This window comes from Haliotis rufescens, unplaced genomic scaffold (genome assembly GCF_023055435.1).
Source record: "Haliotis rufescens isolate VD_foot unplaced genomic scaffold, xgHalRufe1.0.p SCAF_5, whole genome shotgun sequence".
In the NCBI taxonomy this organism is placed as follows: domain Eukaryota; kingdom Metazoa; phylum Mollusca; class Gastropoda; order Lepetellida; family Haliotidae; genus Haliotis; species Haliotis rufescens.
In genome coordinates this window covers 53,771,220-53,793,375 of record NW_025964223.1, presented here as the reverse complement: position 1 = coordinate 53,793,375, position 22,156 = coordinate 53,771,220, and the positions used below count along the sequence as shown (strand labels likewise).

General features: G+C 41.3%; 1 protein-coding gene across 1 annotated transcript in view; it reads right to left on the bottom strand.

Annotated features, from left to right (window-relative positions):
* Nucleotides 1-22,156, bottom strand: part of LOC124126210 (Golgi-associated PDZ and coiled-coil motif-containing protein-like) — a 78,030-nt gene that overhangs the window by 21,382 nt on the left and 34,492 nt on the right. Inside the window, exons 2-3 of the mRNA XM_046489591.2 lie at nt 9,431-9,595; nt 4,828-5,003 (exon numbers count right to left, since the gene is read on the bottom strand). Of these exons, the coding sequence (XP_046345547.1) occupies nt 4,828-5,003; nt 9,431-9,595 (341 nt within the window). The remainder of the gene's footprint in view (nt 1-4,827; nt 5,004-9,430; nt 9,596-22,156) is intronic.

Sequence of the window (22,156 nt, the reverse complement as noted above, 5' to 3'; positions counted from 1 at the left end):
TTGTGAAAAGCATTACACATGCAAAATGTTAATTTATTCACTATTTGTTTGATATGTAATTCCCAGGGGTAGAAAGTAACATTTTTAGTCCACTAGTCCTTACAATGATAACATATATACATCCACGACTAGGGACAATGTCTAATGCTGATTATGCTGATCATTGACTTCTTGGTCAAGAATCTTGGCTTCACTAAATCATATTGGTATTAGATTGACCAACGTTATGTCACTAGAAAACTCTCACACACAACAGTTCAAGTTGTGCAGTGACTACAAAGTCACACCAGCAGACATCCTACATCGAAATATTGACTCATCAAAGTTCAAGACAATGAGGGTGTCACATGGGCTTGGTTCTGATAAGTTGCAGAATAGGGGTGCGCAAATGTAACCAGTATATTGGTATATTGCATTCAGCCGTCCACAATACCCTTGTGTATCAATATTTTCCCATATGGTCACAGACGAATGTAATATATAATCATATAATTTATATCTACTATCTTGAGGTACTTGGATGGACTGGGTTAGCACTGTTAACTATCAACATTCCATATTGATGACGTACTAGGTCGTCTCGCGTATCCATACTGTCTGAAATCTGGATTAGTGAGGGCATAATGTGAGTTGTCATTTCTTTGAAATAATCACAAGGATGAAACCATGTCATCAGTCATAAAGTGCTGCACTTTTTATTTCACAATTTGAACACTACAAATATACATTGTAAAGATTGTTTTTGGCCCTAAGACGTACTGCAATACAGCTCTCCATATTGCAATACGATATATTAAGGGTGTGCGGTATTATCGGTATATCGGTAAATTGAGGTTCATTTTTTCCCCCAATACGTATCACAATATCATTTTTTCATGCTCTCTCTCTCTCTCTCGCTCTCTCTCTATATATATATATATCGTGTGATTTCAAATAGTGATTTTTATGTGAAATATTGTGATACACTTTAAACCTCCAATACCCATCCCTACAATATATGTGCCAATACGCCAACCCAAGTGCAGAAGTAGCTGTAAGTTGTCAATTCATAGGTCCACCAATGAAACAACAACCAACATGACTGGGTTTTGTAAAGCATCATTGATTAAACCTTCACCAACAATACCTTACCTTGGAGGTCACTGAGTTACCATGACCATTCCTCCAAACAGGCTCCCTTGTGATTGATAGGTTAATGATGTACCAGACATTATTATCAGTGAAGAACAATGTCAATCCAAAAAGGTTGACATGATGTTTTGACAGCCTATATGCATCCAGGATACAGGTTACTGAAAATACTCTCAACTACAGTTCCAAGTAATCAACTCATTTCCTCTGCAGCATAAAAATAGCAAATTGGTAGCTGTTCATCTCTGTCAGATCAAGAAGCATTTCCCTCCAGAAACAAGGAAGTAACTTACTTAACTTGTATACCTAATTTGAAAATATCAGCTTATTTATGTGAATTGGTGATTATCAAAATCCAGTAGGTGGTGACAGGGACAAGGTAGCAAACCTGTAGCTTGTTGTTTGTTGTTTAATGCCGCACTCAGCAATATTCCAGCTATATGACGGCGGTCTGTAAATAATTGAATCTGGACTAGACAATCCAGTGATTGACATCATGAGCATCGATCCATGCAATTGGGATCGATGACATGCATCAACTAAGTCAGCGAGCCTGACCACCCTATCCTGTTAGTCGCCTCTTACGAAAAGCATAGTCGCCTTTTACAGCAAGCATGGGTTGCTGAAGACCAATTCTACCCCGGATTCCTTATGATGGAAATGAGCATCTGGCATGGTGATAAAAAAAGTAATGTCTCATATAAAGTTGTATTGTCAGTCTACATTTGTGAAACATTTAGTCAGCACACCTATAACCCAATAAATCAAAACAGCACCACACAAGCTTACTAATTAATGACAAGATATACTCAGTATCTGAAATTTGATACAATGCATGTATCCGTTTGTTCAACTGTCTACATGGTCTAGATAGCTCCTGCTTCTGACACATCAAATTATTATGCATAGAAGACAGTCATGTATTGCTGTTCAATTTGCTCGAATAAACTCAATTGTACTCTCCCTCTCCTCAAAACTTCCCATTTTGTAAGAAGCCTGCACATAGCAGCGTAAATGATGCTATGGCACCAAGCCACAACATACTCAAGTCTGGTTGGTAAATTTCACGCTTGTTTTGTCAATTTGTGAACCCAGCCAAGTTATCTTCATCCATGCCATGTTGTCGTTAGAGAGTGATTTAATGGTGCAGATAATTATATACCTTACACCAGATCTCACAACCATGTACTTCTTTAGTTCATTTTGTTATAGTGCTGAGGAACTGATACAAGAGCTGAAATAGTAAATGGCTTCAGTATACTGATACAGTGAGGGAGACTTCACCAACACGTCCCTCCTTCACAAGTACATCGATCGGTGTGATTCCTCTCTATGCCACTGCATCACATTGCAGCACTGGTTCAATGCAGAAATAATAATTAAGTACATGTATTGAGCAGTGAGTGAGTGAGTGAGTGAGTTGCGTTTAACGCGGCTTTTAACAGTATTCCAGTTATATCGCGGCGTGTTAGCTCAATGTGGGAGGAAAGCCTGAAGTGATGCAGGTTTCAGATGTTTACCATGTTTACCACTTCGTTGAAACCCATGAGCACAGGTATGGTGCTGACAAACCTAGAAACATAATTGGGGCGAACCGGGATTCGAACTGACAATCATAGGTTTCTGGCGTGCCCAAGGGACGCAACTCTGAACAGCGAATCGCGGCGCATTAGACAATTGGGCCACCTGTGCCCCCTGTATTGAGCAGTATGCACTCTTACACAGAGGCATTTGGGTCAGAATAGGGCAACAGAATGCACTGCTTGTCCAGTGGGGGGGATTCTGGGCAGAAAATAAGTTACCAATACCCAATGGTTTTCAGGTCAGACTAGGTCCAAAAACTTAATACTTCTCTCACCAAAAGGATTCAAGACAGAAAAGGTCTCCAGTACCCCATGCTAGTGCAAGGCAAGAGCGGATCCAGCATTTTTAAAAGGGAGAGGTCCAAAATATCAAAATCCTATATCTAGATAATTTGCCTACAACATACTAAATCTACATTTCGTTTTCAAAAGGGGGGGGGGGGGGGGGGGGGTCCAGCTTAGGAGAGGAATATGTCCCAAGTACCAGATGGACAGAATATGTCCCAAGTACCAGATGGACAGAATATGTCCCCAAGATCAATTACCAGAATCTGACTCAACACTTAATGGGCAGACTAGGTCCCAAGACACCCTAAAAACATAACAGGTCTTCCAAGTTTACAAAATGCATTGATTTTGGACGTGTTCTTCACTTCCAGGATATATGTAATATGTAATATTCTAAGCAGTGGGAATTCATCATATCCCACACCCGGGTACAAATACCAGTGTTGTGTCATCCAACACAGTGAGGGCTTGAAATGGGGCTCACTGCCTGTGTCCTCACCCTGTTGGTCCTGCCCTGGAGGTGGTGGCATGTGCTTACTGATGGGGTCACATGTAAATGTTTCATTAATTTATATCCTGGGTATAACAACTCCCTGTACTTAAGGATTCAAATTGAATCCATTCAGACATTCAGCATAATACCCAACAACTTTTCGTCAGTGGGAGAATGATGATGTGAAAGGGATGATATTGATGAAACAGTTCCTACCTGGAGGAATAAATAAGGTTTGGAACACAAATACAAAATTCATATGGTGGCAGATGCTGGAATAGTATCACATGTTTGGTGTTGCATGTATTTGTCTTGGTGGTGTTTTGTTGGTGTGTTCTGGTAGGAGTCAGGTGTTTTGTTGGTGTGTTCTGGTAGGAGTCGGGTGTATTGTTGGTGAGTTCTGATAGGAGTCAGGTGTATTGTTGGTGTGTTCTGGTAGGAGTCAGGTGTATTGTTGGTGAGTTCTGGTAGGAGTCAGGTGTATTGTTGGTGTGTTCTGGTAGGAGTCAGGTGTATTGTTGGTGAGTTCTGGTAGGAGTCAGGTGTATTGTTGGTGAGTTCTGATAGGAGTCAGGTGTATTGTTGGTGAGTTCTGATAGGAGTCAGGTGTATTGTTGGTGAGTTCTGATAGGAGTCAGGTGTATTGTTGGTGAGTTCTGATAGGAGTCAGGTGTATTGTTGGTGAGTTCTGATAGGAGTCAGGTGTATTGTTGGTGAGTTCTGATAGGAGTCAGGTGTATTGTTGGTGTGTTCTGATAGGAGTCAGGTGTATTGTTGGTGTGTTCTGATAGGAGTCAGGTGTATTGTTGGTGAGTTCTGATATGAATCAGGTGTATTGTTGGTGAGTTCTGGTTGGAGTCAGGTGTATTGTTGGTGAGTTCTGGTAGGAGTCAGGTGTATTGTTGGTGAGTTCTGGTAGGAATCAGGTGTATTGCTGGTGTGTTCTGGTAGGAGTCAGGTGTATTGTTGGTGTGTTCTGATATGAATCAGGTGTATTGTTGGTGAGTTCTGGTTGGAGTCAGGTGTATTGTTGGTGTGTTCTGATAGGAGTCAGGTGTATTGTTGGTGTGTTCTGGTAGGAGTCAGTTGTATTGTTGGTGTGTTCTGGTAGGAGTCAGGTGTTTTGTTGGTGTGTTCTGGTAGGAATCTGGTGTATTTGTGCTTTGTTAATTGCCTATACCAATATGCCTTACCAAACAACCAATCCATCGTCCATTCCTGACATGGGGTCAAGGCATGACTTAACTGTAATAAGACCACCCCAAACAACCAAACCATGCAGACCTGGCCAAGGGATGAGTAACGGCTTAACTCCTGTACAAGGCTACCCACCTTCCTGCAAGCTCCTTGTCCAGATACTTTGCTGCTAACCTAGCTCCATACACCTCACTCTGTAGGGCAAGAATATACTGGCGTAGCTCAGAGTTTTCTTTTCTTAACTCCTTCAATTCAACCTCAAGACGAGCCATTCCCATCAAGTCTGCTGTTCGGGACTCCAGTTCATTTTCCTGTAAAACACAAAAATAAATGTTCAACAGTGAAATAGTTAACTTGCAGAAAGATGGATGGTATTGACCTATCTATGAGGACCTCCAGTACCTAAAATGTGACTAAATAGGCATCTGGGCTGTGTTATACAAAACAATCTTAGCGCTAAGACAATCTTAACTCCCATACTTTAACCAAGACTTACGACAATCACAGAATTGTGGAATGGGCATCAGGTGGCCACAATGGCTGCTGAATATGGAGAACAGAGGGCAACAAGTGACCAGTATCCCTTCAGCTGTGACCTGGCTAATTCAATGTGTAATCAACCCTCACTATAATGATGATAGATCATAATATTCTTGCCTGGTTCAGAACTCTTGTGAAAATTTTTTAATTTTCCGTAGTTCACCAGGCATGTCATCTGTGCTGACACAACAAATTATAAAGCCAAACAGAGTGAAGAGACATTCAAGCTCTAGGCTGTTTACCTTCCATTAACTCTCATTTGCTACAAAATGGTGATCAGCTTTTGAAGAGCATCTGAGGAGAGGCATATTTGATATCCAGTCTGTGTTCCCCAACATGCTGGAAAGTACACATGGCGTTCATCATGTCCATTAGGTTCCAGCCTCCTGGGTCTATTTATTTCTGAGACCACTTTCATTTATGACTTTTTTCAGATTTATAAAGCCATAATTGTTACTAGATTTGAAAATCATGAGAAATCAGAACTTCAAATAACAAATTTACCCATCAAATTTCAACCCAATCAATAATTTCTGGAGTATAACAAATAGAGTGTGTCATCTCAACTGGTAACCACTGATGGCAGTGATATAAGAATATAGATTCAGTAGACCTCTGACCAAATAGCTTCACAATCACCTCTCTCCACACAGACTTTCATCTTTAGTGAATGTACATGTGAGCCCTTAGTAACCGGGATCACTGACAAACTTTCAGTACACTCTCAGTTGTGGGGCTTCACAGAGATGAGTTTTAACTGACAACTCCAGTTCACTCCACACAATCATGCAGTATTGGAGACGCAGTCTGTTCCAGGCAGAGCACCTGTCACTTCTTCACAACCATGGAGTATCGGAGACGCAGTCTGTCCCAGACAGAGCTCCTGTCACCTCTACACAACCATGGAGTATTGGTGCGTCTGTCCCAGGCAGAGCACCTGTCACCTCTACATAGAACTCCTGTCACTGTCCTGTCCTGTCCTGGACAATACTTTACACAACCATGGAGTATCGGAGACACAGTCTATCCCAGGCAGAGCACCTGTCACCTCTACACAACCATGCAGTATTGGAGACGCAGTCTGTCCCAGGCAGAGCTTCTGTCACCTCTACACAACCATAGAGTGTTAGAGATACAGTCTGTCCCAGGCAGAGCACCTGTCACCTCTACACAACCATAGAGTGTTAGAGATACAGTCTGTCCCAGGCAGAGCACCTGTCACCTCTACACAACCATGCAGTATTGGAGATGCAGTCTATCCCAAGCAGAACTCATGTCACCTCTTCACAACCAAATATTGTGACCATATTTCCTCATTTCATTTCAGTTGGTTCTGACAACAAGCACAGAGTGATTGGGACCCAATCTGGGCTACAATCGGAAGAAATATTTGAAGGATGGCTGACATGATCACCTTGACCAGGATGAGAATTACCAGGGCGAAGTACAGTAAAAGGGTGTGGTGGGGGGTCCTGGAGGTTTGTTCCATATTATTTGAATCCAGAGACCCCCCTCACATACATCTTCAACATTAGGGCAATGACAACGACCCTTTGACTTTCATGCTTAGCATTTAACACTACAGTATTCTTCACAAGATAATCCTTTAGTTGGTTTATTGGTTTTTGTTAAACGCCGCACTCAGCAATATTCCAGCTATATGACGGCGGTCTGTAAATAATTGAGTCTGGACCAGATAATCAATTGATTAATATCATGAACATCGATCCACGCAATTGGGACCAATGACATGCATCAACCAAGTCAGCGAGCCTGACCACCCGATCCCGTTAGTCGCCTTTTATGACAAGCATAGTCACCTTTTACTGTAAGCATGGGTTGCTGAAGACCAATTCTACCCCGGATCTTCACGGGTCGATAATCCTTAGTTATGAAAACAACACAGAGCAGTGATTTTCAAGATTGATAATCCTTTAAAGAAACATCAGTCTTGAAAATCATCTCTGTGTTGTTTTCATAACTAAGTTCTCAAATCATTACATAAGCTACAGCTTCAGGCAGACCACTTGATGTTAGTTTCTTGATCCCTATCCTGTTTTGTTTATGATTTTCTTTCCCTCGGTAACACAACACTGCAGAGGCACAGTGACAGAAGAATGTAGTATGTGCAGCCCGCCCAGGCTAGAAAGTAGTCCTCCATACCAAGGTGGGGGATATTTCTATTTTAAATGTTCTTGAAAACTTCACTTCTTTATGTTTTAAACCAGCATTCATCATGTCATGTGCCAAATACCCTGCACCAGTGCCAACATGGTATTTGTGGCAGTCGTTTTTAAAAAGAATTCAATCTCCACAAATTTAACCTTTGTTTATGTAGCATGTATCCAATTAAACAAAGACTCTAGCCTACACATTAACACTACCAAATGTAGAACAGTTTTCGGAACACCTAAATCAAACCAGACATGTCTGCGTTAAACTTGGTTTCAAACAAATGGAATTACACTCATGTTTACTACTGGGGTAAGTTGCTGTAAGAAAACTGTTGTAAAGAACTTAAAGAGTATCAAAAGGTAGCTGTATCAGGTAAGATTCAGCTGAGACAATGTTAGATAGATTTTAAATTACATACTAAATGTTTTTCCAATGAAGACAGTAAAATGAACTATGAATTTAAACAAAATGAATGCTGACAATATCAGTAGGTTATAAATGAAACATATTTGCAAGTTATTAAAAAAAAACAGAAGCAGGTCCTTTACCGCCATTTCTCAGGTGAGTGAGTGAGTGAGTGAGTGAGTGAGTGAGTGAGTGAGTGAGTGAGTGAGTGAGTGAGCAGCAATCTAGCAGTCTTACGTGGAAATTGGTGAAATGCATGCCTCCACAACCTCAGATACCATTGTTTCTGGTTGTGGAAATACATGCCGAATACAGTACAATTTTAAACCAAAAAGTCTTATTCCTCTAGTTACCTTAATAAGAAAGTTATACTGAAATCAAGTCATGTGTAGTTGATGGACAAGGCTGAAGAGAAAGTCCCATGTCTCCAACTACATTAATAGGAAACTGGTATGCACTTCTGTTTTATTTACATAACTTCTGACCTAATGCAAGACAATTTTAAAGACAAAATTTCATGTCTCTAGCTACATTAATAACATCAACTTTAGATTTGGGAAAGACATATGTCTGATGAAGTACAGCTTTAAAACTTAAGTATTATGCCTCTAATTACCTTAATAAGAAAAAGTATATGTGCTTCCATTTTTCAACTTGATTATTCCAAGTTGAAAACATGGGTACTTATTCTTTCAAACATGTCATACTAACACAGGGGATTGGTTCAGTACAACAAAGAAGCAGAACTACGTTATAAAGGCTCATTAGTGACCTTGACCTGAAATAAAGGTCACTCAAAACCTTACTAATCATCTCCATCTCAAAACTCCATCCTATAATAGCAAACATTCAAGTTCTCATGAACATATTTTGAGTGTATGTCCTTCAGAGGGAATTTGACCTTCAATACTAGTTGCAGGAATTTCAAGGACATTCCCATATGGCAACTAAACCAAATATAATGTCCCTTGGCTGAATTAAATATATCAACTACTGCCTATGCTACTCATTGAAATTAGGTCAAAATTGTGTGAACACAGACATGTTTTAGGACAGCAGGTGTTGTGCGTGCAAGGAAATAACCCATTTCCATCGAACAGGGACTGTGGTGGACTGTGATGCATAGCATGTGGAATTCATGCTCTACATGTATTACAAACATAAGATTGTCATCGCTTGTCTCACTCAAGTAATCAAATAGTATCACCACTACATGCATATACATGTATATTTAAAACTCTAAAGGGAAAACATACTTACATTCGATTTACATTCACTGTGACCTTGAACTTACACGTAGGTCACTCTCGACCTTTTCAAATCGTGGCCCAAGCACAAAGATGACATGTACCAACTTTTATTGACAGTAAATGCATCTAAAGCTATCGCTTAAACAAACTTTTCTTCGATTATAACCTTGAAGATGACCTTGACCCTTGACATGATGGACCAATGTGTCACAAAAATGTGCCAAGGCTACAAATGAGACGATATCGCTGAGGTGTCAAAGCACTATATTCTGCACCTTAAACTATGGGTGTCAAAGTGTTTTGAGAATCTATATTCCCTTGCTTTATGCCACCGCCCATCAGAATATTAATGACTGCTCCCAACTAACCAGCTTGCGCTTTATGTCTTCTGAATCCACCTCCATGCCTCTGAGTGCTTGCATCTGGAGCTGTGAGGAGTGTAGCTGCAGCAGCAGTGTGTGGAGCTCCTTCTCAATCACAGCCTTGGCTGCTTGTATTTCAACAATGTCTGACCGCATGTCCACGAGTTGAGCCTGAAAACAAAAACATCTCAATGAGTACTTCAATGGATATGAATGACAGTTGACAGTCTTCCAAGTCCAGTTGTTGTTTGTTGGGGTTAGGAAGTCTCTTTTCACAACTCAAAATATAACAGAAAGACATCCCCACTAAAAATACTACACGATCACACCACAAGAAAAATATTGATCTGTTCGAACTGATAACAAGTGTAAAAAAAATGGGTGGGTGAGTGGGTGGTTGAATTGGTGGGTAGGTTGGTGAGTAGTTGGGTAAGTGGGTGAGCGAGAGTGATTACAATGATCAGAATAATGGGCGGCTGGGTGGGTGTTTGGATGAGTCAGCAAGTGAGTAAATTAGTGAGTGAGTGAGTGAGTGAGTGAGTGAGTGAGTGAGTGAGTGAGTGAGTGAGTGAGAGTGTTCCAAATAATGGGTAGGTGGCTGTTTGAATGAGTGAGAGTGAGGGCATGCATGAGTGAGCGAGTGAGTGAGAGGCAATATTGAACTTTAATTCACCATACAAAGTACAATCTAGGCAGGACAAAATGAAGTACCAAATTTGCCAATGTGGTCCTGCTTATGCACCTTTTACACTACACATTGGGTACAGCATTATAATGCCTGCCATAGACATGTTTATTTGCAATAGTACAAGACTTGCCTGATCAACATGATCAATTTGAGTTATCATCCCAACACCTGTGCTTAACCCATGCTATTGAACAACATTGTGTCTGTCATGCTGCTTTAACCATTGGAAAATAAACAACATCTTTATGACAGTGTTACTGTTTAACAGTCAATACTTGTACTTTATCACTCTGTAACTGGACCTGGTTTATGTAGGTGCCGATAACATCTGCAGTGATTTGCAATCAGAGGCTCAATGCAATCTCGGCAAGACACTGGATCAGGAACTAGCACGACCAATAAAGGTGTAACTGCAGTGCTCTGTTCATCGTTCATAGTTTTTCCTAGATGTCACTACAGGCGGATACGGATCGTCCCGTCTTCCAAAGTGTGGTGTAGGATTTACAATGCACTTCTTGTCCTGTGTTAGGCTACAAATCATAAAATATGTCTAAATTCTACATAACAATATCTTCCCTATCACTACATAGTCCTGTGCAGTCACATGTAGAAAAACTGAGACTGAACAGGTTACATGATCAACAGCTGAGGGGTAGCTAAAGGTATAACTGACAGACCAACAGTCTCACATGAACACGTTAATATGTTCCTCCTGACAGACCAACAGTCTCACATGAACATGTCAATATGTTCCTCCTGACAGACCAACTGACTACATGAACATGTCAATATGTTCCTCCTGACAGACCAACAGTCTCACATGAACATGCCAATATGTTCCTCCTGACAGACCAACTGACTACATGAACATGTCAATATATTTCTCCTGACAGACCAACTGACTACATGAACATGTCAATATGTTCCTCCTGATAGACCAACTGACTACATGAACATGTCAATATGTTCCTCCAGACAGACCAACTGACTACATGAACATGTCAATATATTTCTCCTGACAGACCAACTGACTACATGAACATGTCAATATGTTCCTCCTGATAGACCAACTGACTACATGAACATGTCAATATGTTCCTCCTGATAGACCAACTGACTACATGAACATGTCAATATGTTCCTCCTGACAGACCAACTGACTACATGAACATGTCAATATGTTCCTCCTGACAGACCAACTGACTACATGAACATGTCAATATGTTCCTCCTGACAGACCAATTGACTACATGAACATGTCAATATGTTCCTCCTGACAGACCAACAGTCTCACATGAACATGTCAATATGTTCCTCTTGACAGACCAACAGTCTCACATGAACATGTCAATATGTTCCTCCTGACAGACCAACTGACTACATGAACATGTCAATATGTTCCTCCTGACAGACCAACAGTCTCACATGAACATGTCAATATGTTCCTCCTGACAGACCAACAGTCTCACATGAACATGTCAATATGTTCCTCCAGACAGACCAACTGACTACATGAACATGTCAATATGTTCCTCCTGACAGACCAACAGTCTCACTTGAACATGTCAACATGTTCCTCCTGACAGACCAACTGACAACATGAACATGTCAATATATTTCTCCTGACAGTTTCACCAAAGCGGTAAAAGCGGTCTCAGACCTGCATCACTTCGGGTTTCCCAACCACAATAGCCTGACATGTCCTGTTAGAACTGGAATACTGTTCAAAGCAGTGTTAAACCCAACTCACTCACTCCTCCTGACAGACCCACTGACTGACTACATGGACATGTCAACATGTTCCTCCAGACAGACCTAAAGCATGACTATTTCAGCCTCTCCATTGGGCTACCGAGCAGCACAGTCTTTAAATGCACGAAGTTTGTCTTTCCACTGAGCGTCTTTAGGCACCTCAATTCTAGCATGTCTGAAGACCTGTAATCCTGATTCAATTCCACAAGCTTTAATTTCAATACTTTCAAAAGTTCCTTTAAAGCATCATCATATAGGGTACAAAAACTGTTTCCAAAAGATTTGCACCTCTTTTTTAAAATCAAATGTTTCAGATAAAACACACTTCTTTAATGCAGCATAAGTGTGGAAAAAAATCAATGAATCCAAAAGAAAGCGATGGAAAAGTACAGTGGCACATGCACAACTCTCAACTCTTAGATTGGAAGTAAGTGGCTGGAATGAAAACATTGACTGCTCGGGGAGTTTTGACACAGACAGTAAGCTAAGCATGCATGATGTATTCATGTCAAGCACACTGAGAAAACTGCAACTGTGGCTCAAGGAACTGTTCAGTTAGCTCGAGTTGGGCCAAACTTTTTCCAGAGCAGGGAATGTTGAACACTTGTACACGTTGTAGAGCCTATCAGTGAAGGGAGCCGTTTCACACTTGACTTTGTCCAAGCCAATCAATGAGGACGATGAGAAGAAGATTATAACCTTCACAGTTCACCAACTGAAATAATAGAGCATACATTTGCTGGTAAACACTTGTGGCAATATTCCCACCAGCGTAACAGCCCTTGAAGTGGATGTTATCAGTGATATTTCTAAGCTTGGAAAACATAACTATCTAGACTAAGGTTTGGACTAGTTAGGTGAGGTGATATGGCAGGGATATGTGCCACCAGTTATACCAAAACGTACACAACTAGTTTTGGACTAGTGTTTTTTGTCATAGCATAAGTAAATTGTGGGGAAAAGGAGTGAGTGCATGAGTGAACGCATGTGTGAGTGTTTGTTTGTTTGTTTTTTGTCTAAAGCCTCACTCAGCAATATTCCAGCTATTTGACGTCAATCTGTAAATAATCACGTCTGGTCCAGACAATCCAGTGATTGGCATCATGATCATTGATGAGTATCAATCCATGCATTTGGGATACGATGACATGCATTAACGAGTCCAGCGAATGAGTGAGTGAGTGAGTGAGTGAGTGAGTGAGTGAGTGAGTGAGTGAGTGAGTGAGTGAGTGAGTGCTATATCATGGCATGTCAGCTTGATGTGGGAGGAAAGCCTGAGTGATGTAAACCACTTTGCAAGAGCACGAGCACAAGTATGGTGCTGACACATCGAGCACAATCAGGGTAAATCTGAGATTTAAAGCCTAAAAACCCATCAACTTAACACAGTGAATTGCGGCACCTTAGATGACTGGGTCACCGACATCCCCAGCGGACATCTTAGATTGATGCCATTATTTTATTTTTCAAGGACAAATCAAGAACATCTAAATATTCTTTGGATCACAGCATACAAATGTAAATACTACTTTGGAATATTGTATAACTACTGACAAAGGATCCATTGGAAGAGTTCAAGTTTTGAATGAACAAATGTCAAGTATGTTTTGGGTGCAACAGCACATGTACCCTCCAGGTGACGAGAGAAACAGCACCGATGGTCGGACTGTTCATGTTGTGAAACCAGGGTCCCTCAAGTTAAATCAAACATGTGTACAAGTTCAAGTATCAACACTCACTGATGTTTGTTAAGATTGAAGAACATATGAATAGGAATAATGGAGATACAACATGTTGCTGTTGACACTGCTTCAAGACAGGACACGGAGCTTGAGCACCACACATGGGAAACTGGAGCATGGAGAACTTATGTTTCAAGTTGACCAGAGTACATGTGGCAGGAGGTGAGGTGAAATGGGGTTTAACGTCGCGTCCAAGATTATTGCACTTATATAGTGACATGCATGCACGTGTATGTGTGTGTGTGGCTGCTTGTACTAGTCCATTTGTGAGGCCCATTTCTGGTGTGCCCCGCCGTGATATTGCTGGAATATTGCTAAACGGGTGTGAAACCGAACTCACTCACTCACTCTTTCAGTACAGCCTTGGAGCAAGGCTACGTTAGTATAGATGCCGCAATCTTTTCTATGCCGAATTGTGCTCCTTTGCCTTGCAAGAACCCTATGATCGTGGTTCGAGTTTAATGTTTTGCCTTGATTATAATTCCTCGTTTGTCAGCACCCGACCAGTGCTCGTTGGTTTCGCCAAAATGGTAAACGTCTAAGACCTGTATCCCTTTCCCCTCACACCGAACAGAGGTGAGGTGAGGTGAAATTGGGTTCAACGTCGCGTCAAAGATTATGCCACTTATATAGCGACGTGCATGCACGTGTTTGTGTGGCTTCTTGAACTAGTTCGGACTTATATGCTAGTTCGGACTGATGCCGATTTACAGTGCTAGCACAGAGATATCATGCCGCAGTTTAACATGAATACCCCACTCAGACACAGTATACTGACTCCAAGCCGACCAGTCCTTGTTTTAGCCCCTTAATGCCCAGCGCCAGACAGGGTAACAACAAGTACCATCTTTTAACGTCTTTTGGTATGACGCGGCTGGGGATCGAACCCCGAAGCTTCCGCTCTCCGCTGTACCACTAGACCACGACAGGTGGCAGGATTGAGGGTTAGCAAGTCTGTCAGTTTAATGTTCAGGAAACAACATGGACACAGATCATGGACGCGGAAGATCGTGTTCATTGTTTTATGCTGTAGTCAGCAATATTCCAGCGATATCACCGCAGGCTAAGTCATCTTGTCTTTGCCAGACAAATCAGGGGTTGATAGTATGGTTAGTTGGTTTGTTGTTTAACGCCGCACTCAGCAATATTCCAGCTATATGACAGTGGTCTGTAAATAATCAAATCTGGACTAGACAATCCAGTGACTAATATCAAGCATAGTTGTAGGGGGCGACAAACGGGATTGGGTGGTCAGGCTCGCTGACTCGGTTGATGCATGTCATCGATCCACGCAATGGGGATATCCCAGGCCATCAAGGTACTTTGACACACAATCAACCATGTCACTGATCCATTAAGTTGTATTACAAGCATTGTTTCCTTGGGACAAATTTCAACACAACGGAATCCCCTCAAGGCACAATGGTGAAACAATCCATGCCCAAATGAATGATGCTCACAGAAAGGGTTCACAAAAGGGGCTAATCTACAACTCTCAAACTGCAGATCCTTGTATGGCTAAGGGCTACAACTCTGTAAAGCGAATTGTGGCAGCTAAACCTATTGCACCACCATGCTTGCTCCTGTCTGTGATAAAAACTGACGAGTAACTGATCCTTTCTTCCAGATATATCTAAACCCTCACACTCATACTGAACATGAACTAAAAAACTATAACTGTGAAAATTAAAGTTTAACTTTTATCTCCTGAAGCTATACAGGCTTTCTATTTTCAATATAGAGGAAGCATTAAACCATTTTCTAACATGACCCACATATTTGTCAGGGTATGTAAACATTTTTGAGAAATGGTTTGTAAATGAGCAATTGATTATGTTATTGTTGTTCAGGAGACTGTTATAGCAGTAGGAATAATATTCCTGGCAGTATTTTGTTTACCATGAGCAACAGCAGTGTAGACTGCTAGTAATTGTTCAGCTTCTTAAAGACATTTTGCCAGACTTGTGTCTCCTCTGAGTGTGTTCATTCTGCATGTTCTGAAGCACCTTTAGCATGATAAGTAGAGTTGGACACAACGCAGACCACTAATAAAGTTAAAGACCATTAGATTCTTTCATAGTACTGTAGTTAATCTGTAATGTTGTTACAGATAAATTGTAGTAATATGAAAGAATGATCTGTTTTTTAACTTATTTTGAGTATTCAGAAGTATGGACAGTATATGTAGTATCATGCCGTGACTGATAAACTGTGGTAACATGAAAGAATTGTGTGGTCCTTAACCTTTTTGGAGTAGTATAGACAGTTTATATATGGTATCATGCCATGACACATTAACTATAGTAATATAAAAGAGGTAGCTGTTGGTTTACAGAAAGTGGTCATACAAGTACCTGTTGGTTTACAGAAAATGGTCATACAAGTACCTGTTGGTTTACAGAAAATGGTCACACAAGTACCTGTTGGTTTACAGAATGTGGTCATACAAGTACATGTTGGTTTACAGAAAGTGGTCATACAAGTACCTGTTGGTTTACAGAATATGGTCACACAAGTACCTGTTGGTTTACAGAAAGTGGTCATACCAAGTACCTGTTGGTTTACAGAATATGGTCACACAAGTACCTGTTGGTTAAGCGAATATGGTCACACAAGTAGCTGTTGGTTTGCAGAATATGGTCACACAAGTACCTGTTGGTTTACAGAAAGTGGTCACACAAGTACCTGTTGGTTTACAGAAAGTGGTCATACCAAGTACCTGTTGGTTTACAGAATATGGTAACACAAGTACCTGTTGGTCATACAAGTACCTGTTGGTTTAAAGAATATGGTCACACAGGTACCTGTTGGTTTACAGAAAGTGGTCATACAAGTACCTGTTGGTATACAGAAATACATCACAGACTTCCCACATCTTCCCGGAGATTCCACACACACAGCCAATGACAGATGGAAAATGTATTTTCCATAAAACTGTTTCCAATCACTTGCCACAGCATACACATAAAGCAGCAGTCCCCATAACATGGTTAATGTTGACATGATGTGGGCACCAGCTGCTCAGTTCCTACTGGGTCCCACAGCAGACACCACCACTGCCCAAACTGTGGGACCACATTAAACACTGGGTGCTTTGTGCCATGGTGTCTGATTCCACCAACAGGCTATGCTGGACACTTTCTCCGGAGGAATCCTGGTCAGAATGAGATATAGAATGGAAACCACTTGGGGGAATAGTCATTTAATGTTGGGGAGAATAAACATGCTAAGTACATTGGTTGAGATATGTCTACACACCAAACAACATAGACAGTTGTGAAAACACCCATATACACTCCTCAAACATGGACATTCTCCTGTCATAATCATGAATTTGGAAGCACATTCATGAATACTTGATATGCTAGTCATGCAAGTGAACACATCCATTTTCGTAATATTGATTGAAATCCGAATCAAAATTGAAGTTTTATTTACTTTATGACACTGATGACACGGATAAAATCACTCGTTCGAGTAGTGAGGTGAGACACATTTCAGAATTCACCAATCTGAAAGCATTTATCGTCACATGACTTGCCAGTGTTTCCATAAGGCAGTCCCTACATTCAGTGGTAGGCATAATTAGAAGATATGAAAATTATACTTCTTCTCCATCTTTTCATGTAACACCAGTTCCTGTCAGCACCTACCCGAGCTCATGGGTTTCACCGAAGTGGAAAATGTCCAATACCTGCATCACTGCACACTTGCCTCCCACATGAAGCTCTGACATAACCAAAGTACGGTTCAAAACTGCATTAAAGCAAACTTACTCACTCATTCTTTCCAACTCATTACTCAAATAGTCACCAGTCCATTCATTTTTTCATCAAAATGAAAACTTCTCAACATTTTATTTGATTTAAACACAGGATGACCATGCCAACATGCATGCAAGCTCTTAACCATACCTGCATTACAAATGATTCTGTTTCATTTATCATCCTCAGTTTCTGATAAGTAGTTCACAAGACAATCTAATCAAATTATTATACAAAGGGTTAGTGAGCTAGTGATGTATTTATCCCCCTTTGGAGGGAACCAAGGAGAGGTTTCATATACTGTCCGCATTTGGAGACTCAAACCCAGGTCTTTGGCATAACAAGCAACCACCTACACCGCTAGACTACCCCATATATAGCAGAAGCTATTTTGGCTATCTCAGTGCGCATGTTACTACACGTTATCTATATTAAGAAACATAATCGTGACTATGACCTTTACAGTTGATACAAAAATAGTTTCTAATTGCAACTCTCCAGACACTTTCCGATTTTAGTTCCAAATATTTTTAAGATTGTTACATATTTAAAACAATATAAGTTACTCACTTGACGTCTCCCATAAACAATCCTAACAGCTTTACATGTTTAAAGGACAATAACTTTAATGAAAACATGCCTTACTACGTTAAATACTCAAGTTTTATGGTGAAAAACAAATTAACGTCATGATCACTCCATCCACAGCGCCATCACCAGTTGGAGAATATCCCAGAGCTCTTACGTCTTTTTCAGCATCTGTTTCCTATTTTCGGTTTCAAATTTTACAAGAAGGCCATGTTGTTTCCTTTGATGTAAGCAGACTCTATTTGTAATCATTAACATATCACTAGGTTTCCACAACAACTTCAGACATTGACAACGTCAAATCTCTTCTGGTGCCAATTTCCAACATGGCTGCCAGGTTAACGTTCTCCTAACGTTTCTGGTTTATTAGGAAATCTTGAACTCAACTTCATGGAGGGTTTCAAATCAAAACTATAGCTGACCGAACCTCTAAGTACTTTGATGGTATGGTATCAGCTTATTAATGCTGGGATGAACATTAATAGTTTTCTCTGCTAAAATGTCTTCAAACACAGCATGCAGACATTGATTCAATTGAGAATAAAGATACGTCAGTTAGTACAATGTGTGCCATGGTCAATGGGTGTTCTTTCACCATTATGAATATGATTATGATGATGGAGGCTCATTTGAGCTGTACAGTCAATTCACGATTTTGTCATTTCACTTGCAATATATGCCCGGAAACAAATTAAAGGTCATGGTTCTTTCGTTATTAAATAGAATGTAGTTTGTAGAAAAGGATTGAACATGTTCAAGAATATGAGTGAGTGAGTGAGTGAGTGAGTGAGTGAGTGAGTGAGTGAGTGAGTGAGTGAGTGAGTGAGTGAGTGAGTGAGCATGACTGAAGAGTGAAGAGTGAGTAAAACAGTGAGTGAGTGTGGGTTGTGGACATGTGAGCAAGCGAGTATTGTTCAATGCTGAAGTCAGCAATATTTCAGCCCTATCAGTCTGTAAATATGGTAATCACGGCTGAACCTGGCAAGCCTTTAAATAATCTCTTTCTCAGATAAGGATCAAAAACAATATATACAAAAGACTGATTGAGGTGTTATAGTGCAGTACAGCTTTTGTAGGTTTGTTTGGTCTGCTTGTACCATGTCACCCTGTAAATAATCGAGTCTGGACAAGACAAACCAGCGGCATGCAATCAACCAAGTCACCAAGCCTAACCACCTGATCAGTTCATCCATCTCTTAATCAATGCATAGGTTAATGAGGCTTATTCTAACTGGGAATAGCCATGAGGAATGGTGACTAACCATGCTAACAAGAGTGTAATATTGCTGTCACCAATAAGGCTTCACATACTACACACAGACTCAAACTCAGACCGTGTCTTTGAATGGCAAACACACTGCTTACAGCTCAGCATTACTTCAATGTCTGTAGAAAACACAGTGAGTGAGTGAGTGAGTGAGTGAGTGAGTGAGTGAGTGAGTATGGTTTTATGCCGCTTTTAGCAATATTCCAGCAGGGGCAGGGGACACCAGAAATGGGCTTCACACATTGTACCCATGTCGGGAATCGAACCCGGGTCTTCGGCGTGATGAGCGAACGCTTTTATCCACTAGGCTACACGACCGCCCCTGAAAACACAGTGAATCCCTGGATATGCAACACACACCGCAAGCTAAGGTCAAGGCAAAACATCGGAGAATCTGTCACTAACACAGATACCCTCTCCCAGCATAGGAACCAGGTGCTGAACCTGGTGTGCACACAGGCCTAAAGGTAGGAGTCTCATCAAGTCTGTATCCTACTTAATCACAAATCCCATCTCTCAAGCAGACAGTTTCCTTCAGTAATCAACAACTTGTCATCTACAGCTAGAATTGAAGCCAAAAAAACAGGAGCAGTTCATCAACATACTCTCTTGCTGCTATTGCATGGCCCCGAGGTTAGAAAGCAGTTGCTGGAAGGTACATATGCACAACTGTGCCACTTCTGTAGTGTTCACATCCATGTGGACCAATATGTCATGTTTCCTCAAACAACACTGCAGAATTTGATATCAAATGACAACATTCATCACTGACAGAACACCAAGACGGTATGTAAATTGTGACCGTAGATTGGCAAACATAGAATCTCCAGATAATGGTTGGGTGGCGAGAACACAGTCTCATAGAGAGCATAAGGTAGGAGAGAGCACCAGTTCATAGAGAGCATAGGGGTGGAGAGAGCACTAGTTCATAGAGAGCATAAGGTAGGAGAGAGCACGAGTTCATAAAGAGCATAGGGGTGGAGAGAGCACTAGTTCATAGAGAGCATAAGGTTGGAGAGAACACCAGCTCATAGAGAGCATAAGGTTGGAAAGAACACCAGCTCATAGAGAGCATAGGGGTGGAGAGAACACCAGCTCATAGAGAGCATAAGGTTGGAGAGAACACCAGCTCATAGAGAGCATAGGGGTGGAGTGAACAAAATCTCATAGAGAGCATAGGTGTGGAGTGAACACCAGCTCATAGAGGGCATAAGGTAGGAGAGAACACCAGCTCATAGAGAGCATAGGGTTGGAGAGAACACAAGCTCATAGAGAGCATAGGGGTGGAGTGAACACCAGCTCATAGAGAGCATAAGGTAGGAGAGAACACCAGCTCATAGAGAGCATAGGGGTGGAGAGAACACAAGCTCATAGAGAGCATAGGGGTGGAGAGAACACAAGCTCATAGAGAGCATAAGGTTCGAGAGAACACCAGCTCATAGAGAGCATGGGGTGGAGAGAACACCAGCTCAAAGAGAGCATAGGGGTGAAGAGAACACCAGCTCAAAGAGAGCATAGGGGTGGAGAGAACACCAGCTCATAGAGAGCATAGGGTGGAGAGAACACCAGCTCATAGAGAGCATAGGGATGGAGAGAACACCAGCTCATAGAGAGCATAGGGGTGGAAAGAACACCAGCTCATAGAGAGCATAGAGGTGGAGAGAACACCAGCTCATAGAGTGCATAGGGGTGAAGAGAACACCAGCTAATAAAGAGTATAGGGGTGGAGCAGGGTTAGAAACTAACAGTTTTTGTCCACTAGTCCTTATAATGATAACATATAGCAAAACCCTTAAAATGGGCCAATTTCTACTCGTCCTTAGGATACCTTTACTAATGGGCAGTTTGGTAAGGACTACAGGACTAGTGCCAATTTCTAACACTGGGTGGAGAGAGCACCAGCTCATAGAGAGCATAGGGGTTGAGAGAACACCAGCTCATAGAGAGCATAGCGGTCAATATTGGTTCAAGGTTATAAGATAAAATACTCGGCTTCAGCCTGACACCAGCATAGGGGTGGAGAGAGCACCAGCTCATAGAGAGCATAGGGGTGGAGAGAACACCAGCTCATAGAGAGCATAGGGGTGAAGAGAACAGCAGCTCATAGAGAGCATAGGGGTGGAGAGAGCACCAGCATATAGAGAGCATAGGGGTGGAGAGAACACCAGCTCATAGAGAGCATAAGGTAGGAGAGAACACCAGCTCATAGAGAGCATAGGGGTGGAGAGAGCACCAGCATATAGAGAGCATAGGGTGGAGAGAACACCAGCTCATAGAGAGCAATATTGGTTCAAGGTTATAAGATAAAAGACTTGGCTTCAGACTGACACCAGCATACGGGTGGAGAGAACACCAGCTCATAGAGAGCAATATTGGTTCAAGGTTATAAGATAAAAGACTTGGCTTCAGACTGACACCAGCATACGGGTGGAGAGAACACCAGCTCATAGAGAGCAATATTGGTTCAAGGTTATAAGATAAAAGACTTGGCTTCAGACTGACATTGAGCATCATGACTAGGAGGGGGGCAATGTCAGGGTAGTGTATCTCTGATGTCGTAACCGCTTTTGTGGGACTTGATGACAGGAGTTAATATGCTGACCATTAACTGAGATACCAGAGGCTGCCTTCAATACAGGCATTCTAACCACAGCCTTTGATATTTTTATGACCTTTCCAAGATCTAAATCTAGATTCTATTTCCAATGACCCGTTTTCTCCTTCTTTAACAGATGAAGAAATACATTTCTACACACTTAATTTTCTACGTCTATTTATAAAGTTATAAAGCACTCCCGAAGAAAGGTGTGGAACGTTATGTAGGTGAAGTAGCCACGTCTCGTGACGGCACTATCAGCACACATCCACATTACACCTTTAGTTGCTCAACAATTCTTCTTGTCAGTTTTCATACATTTTGCTGCCATTCTT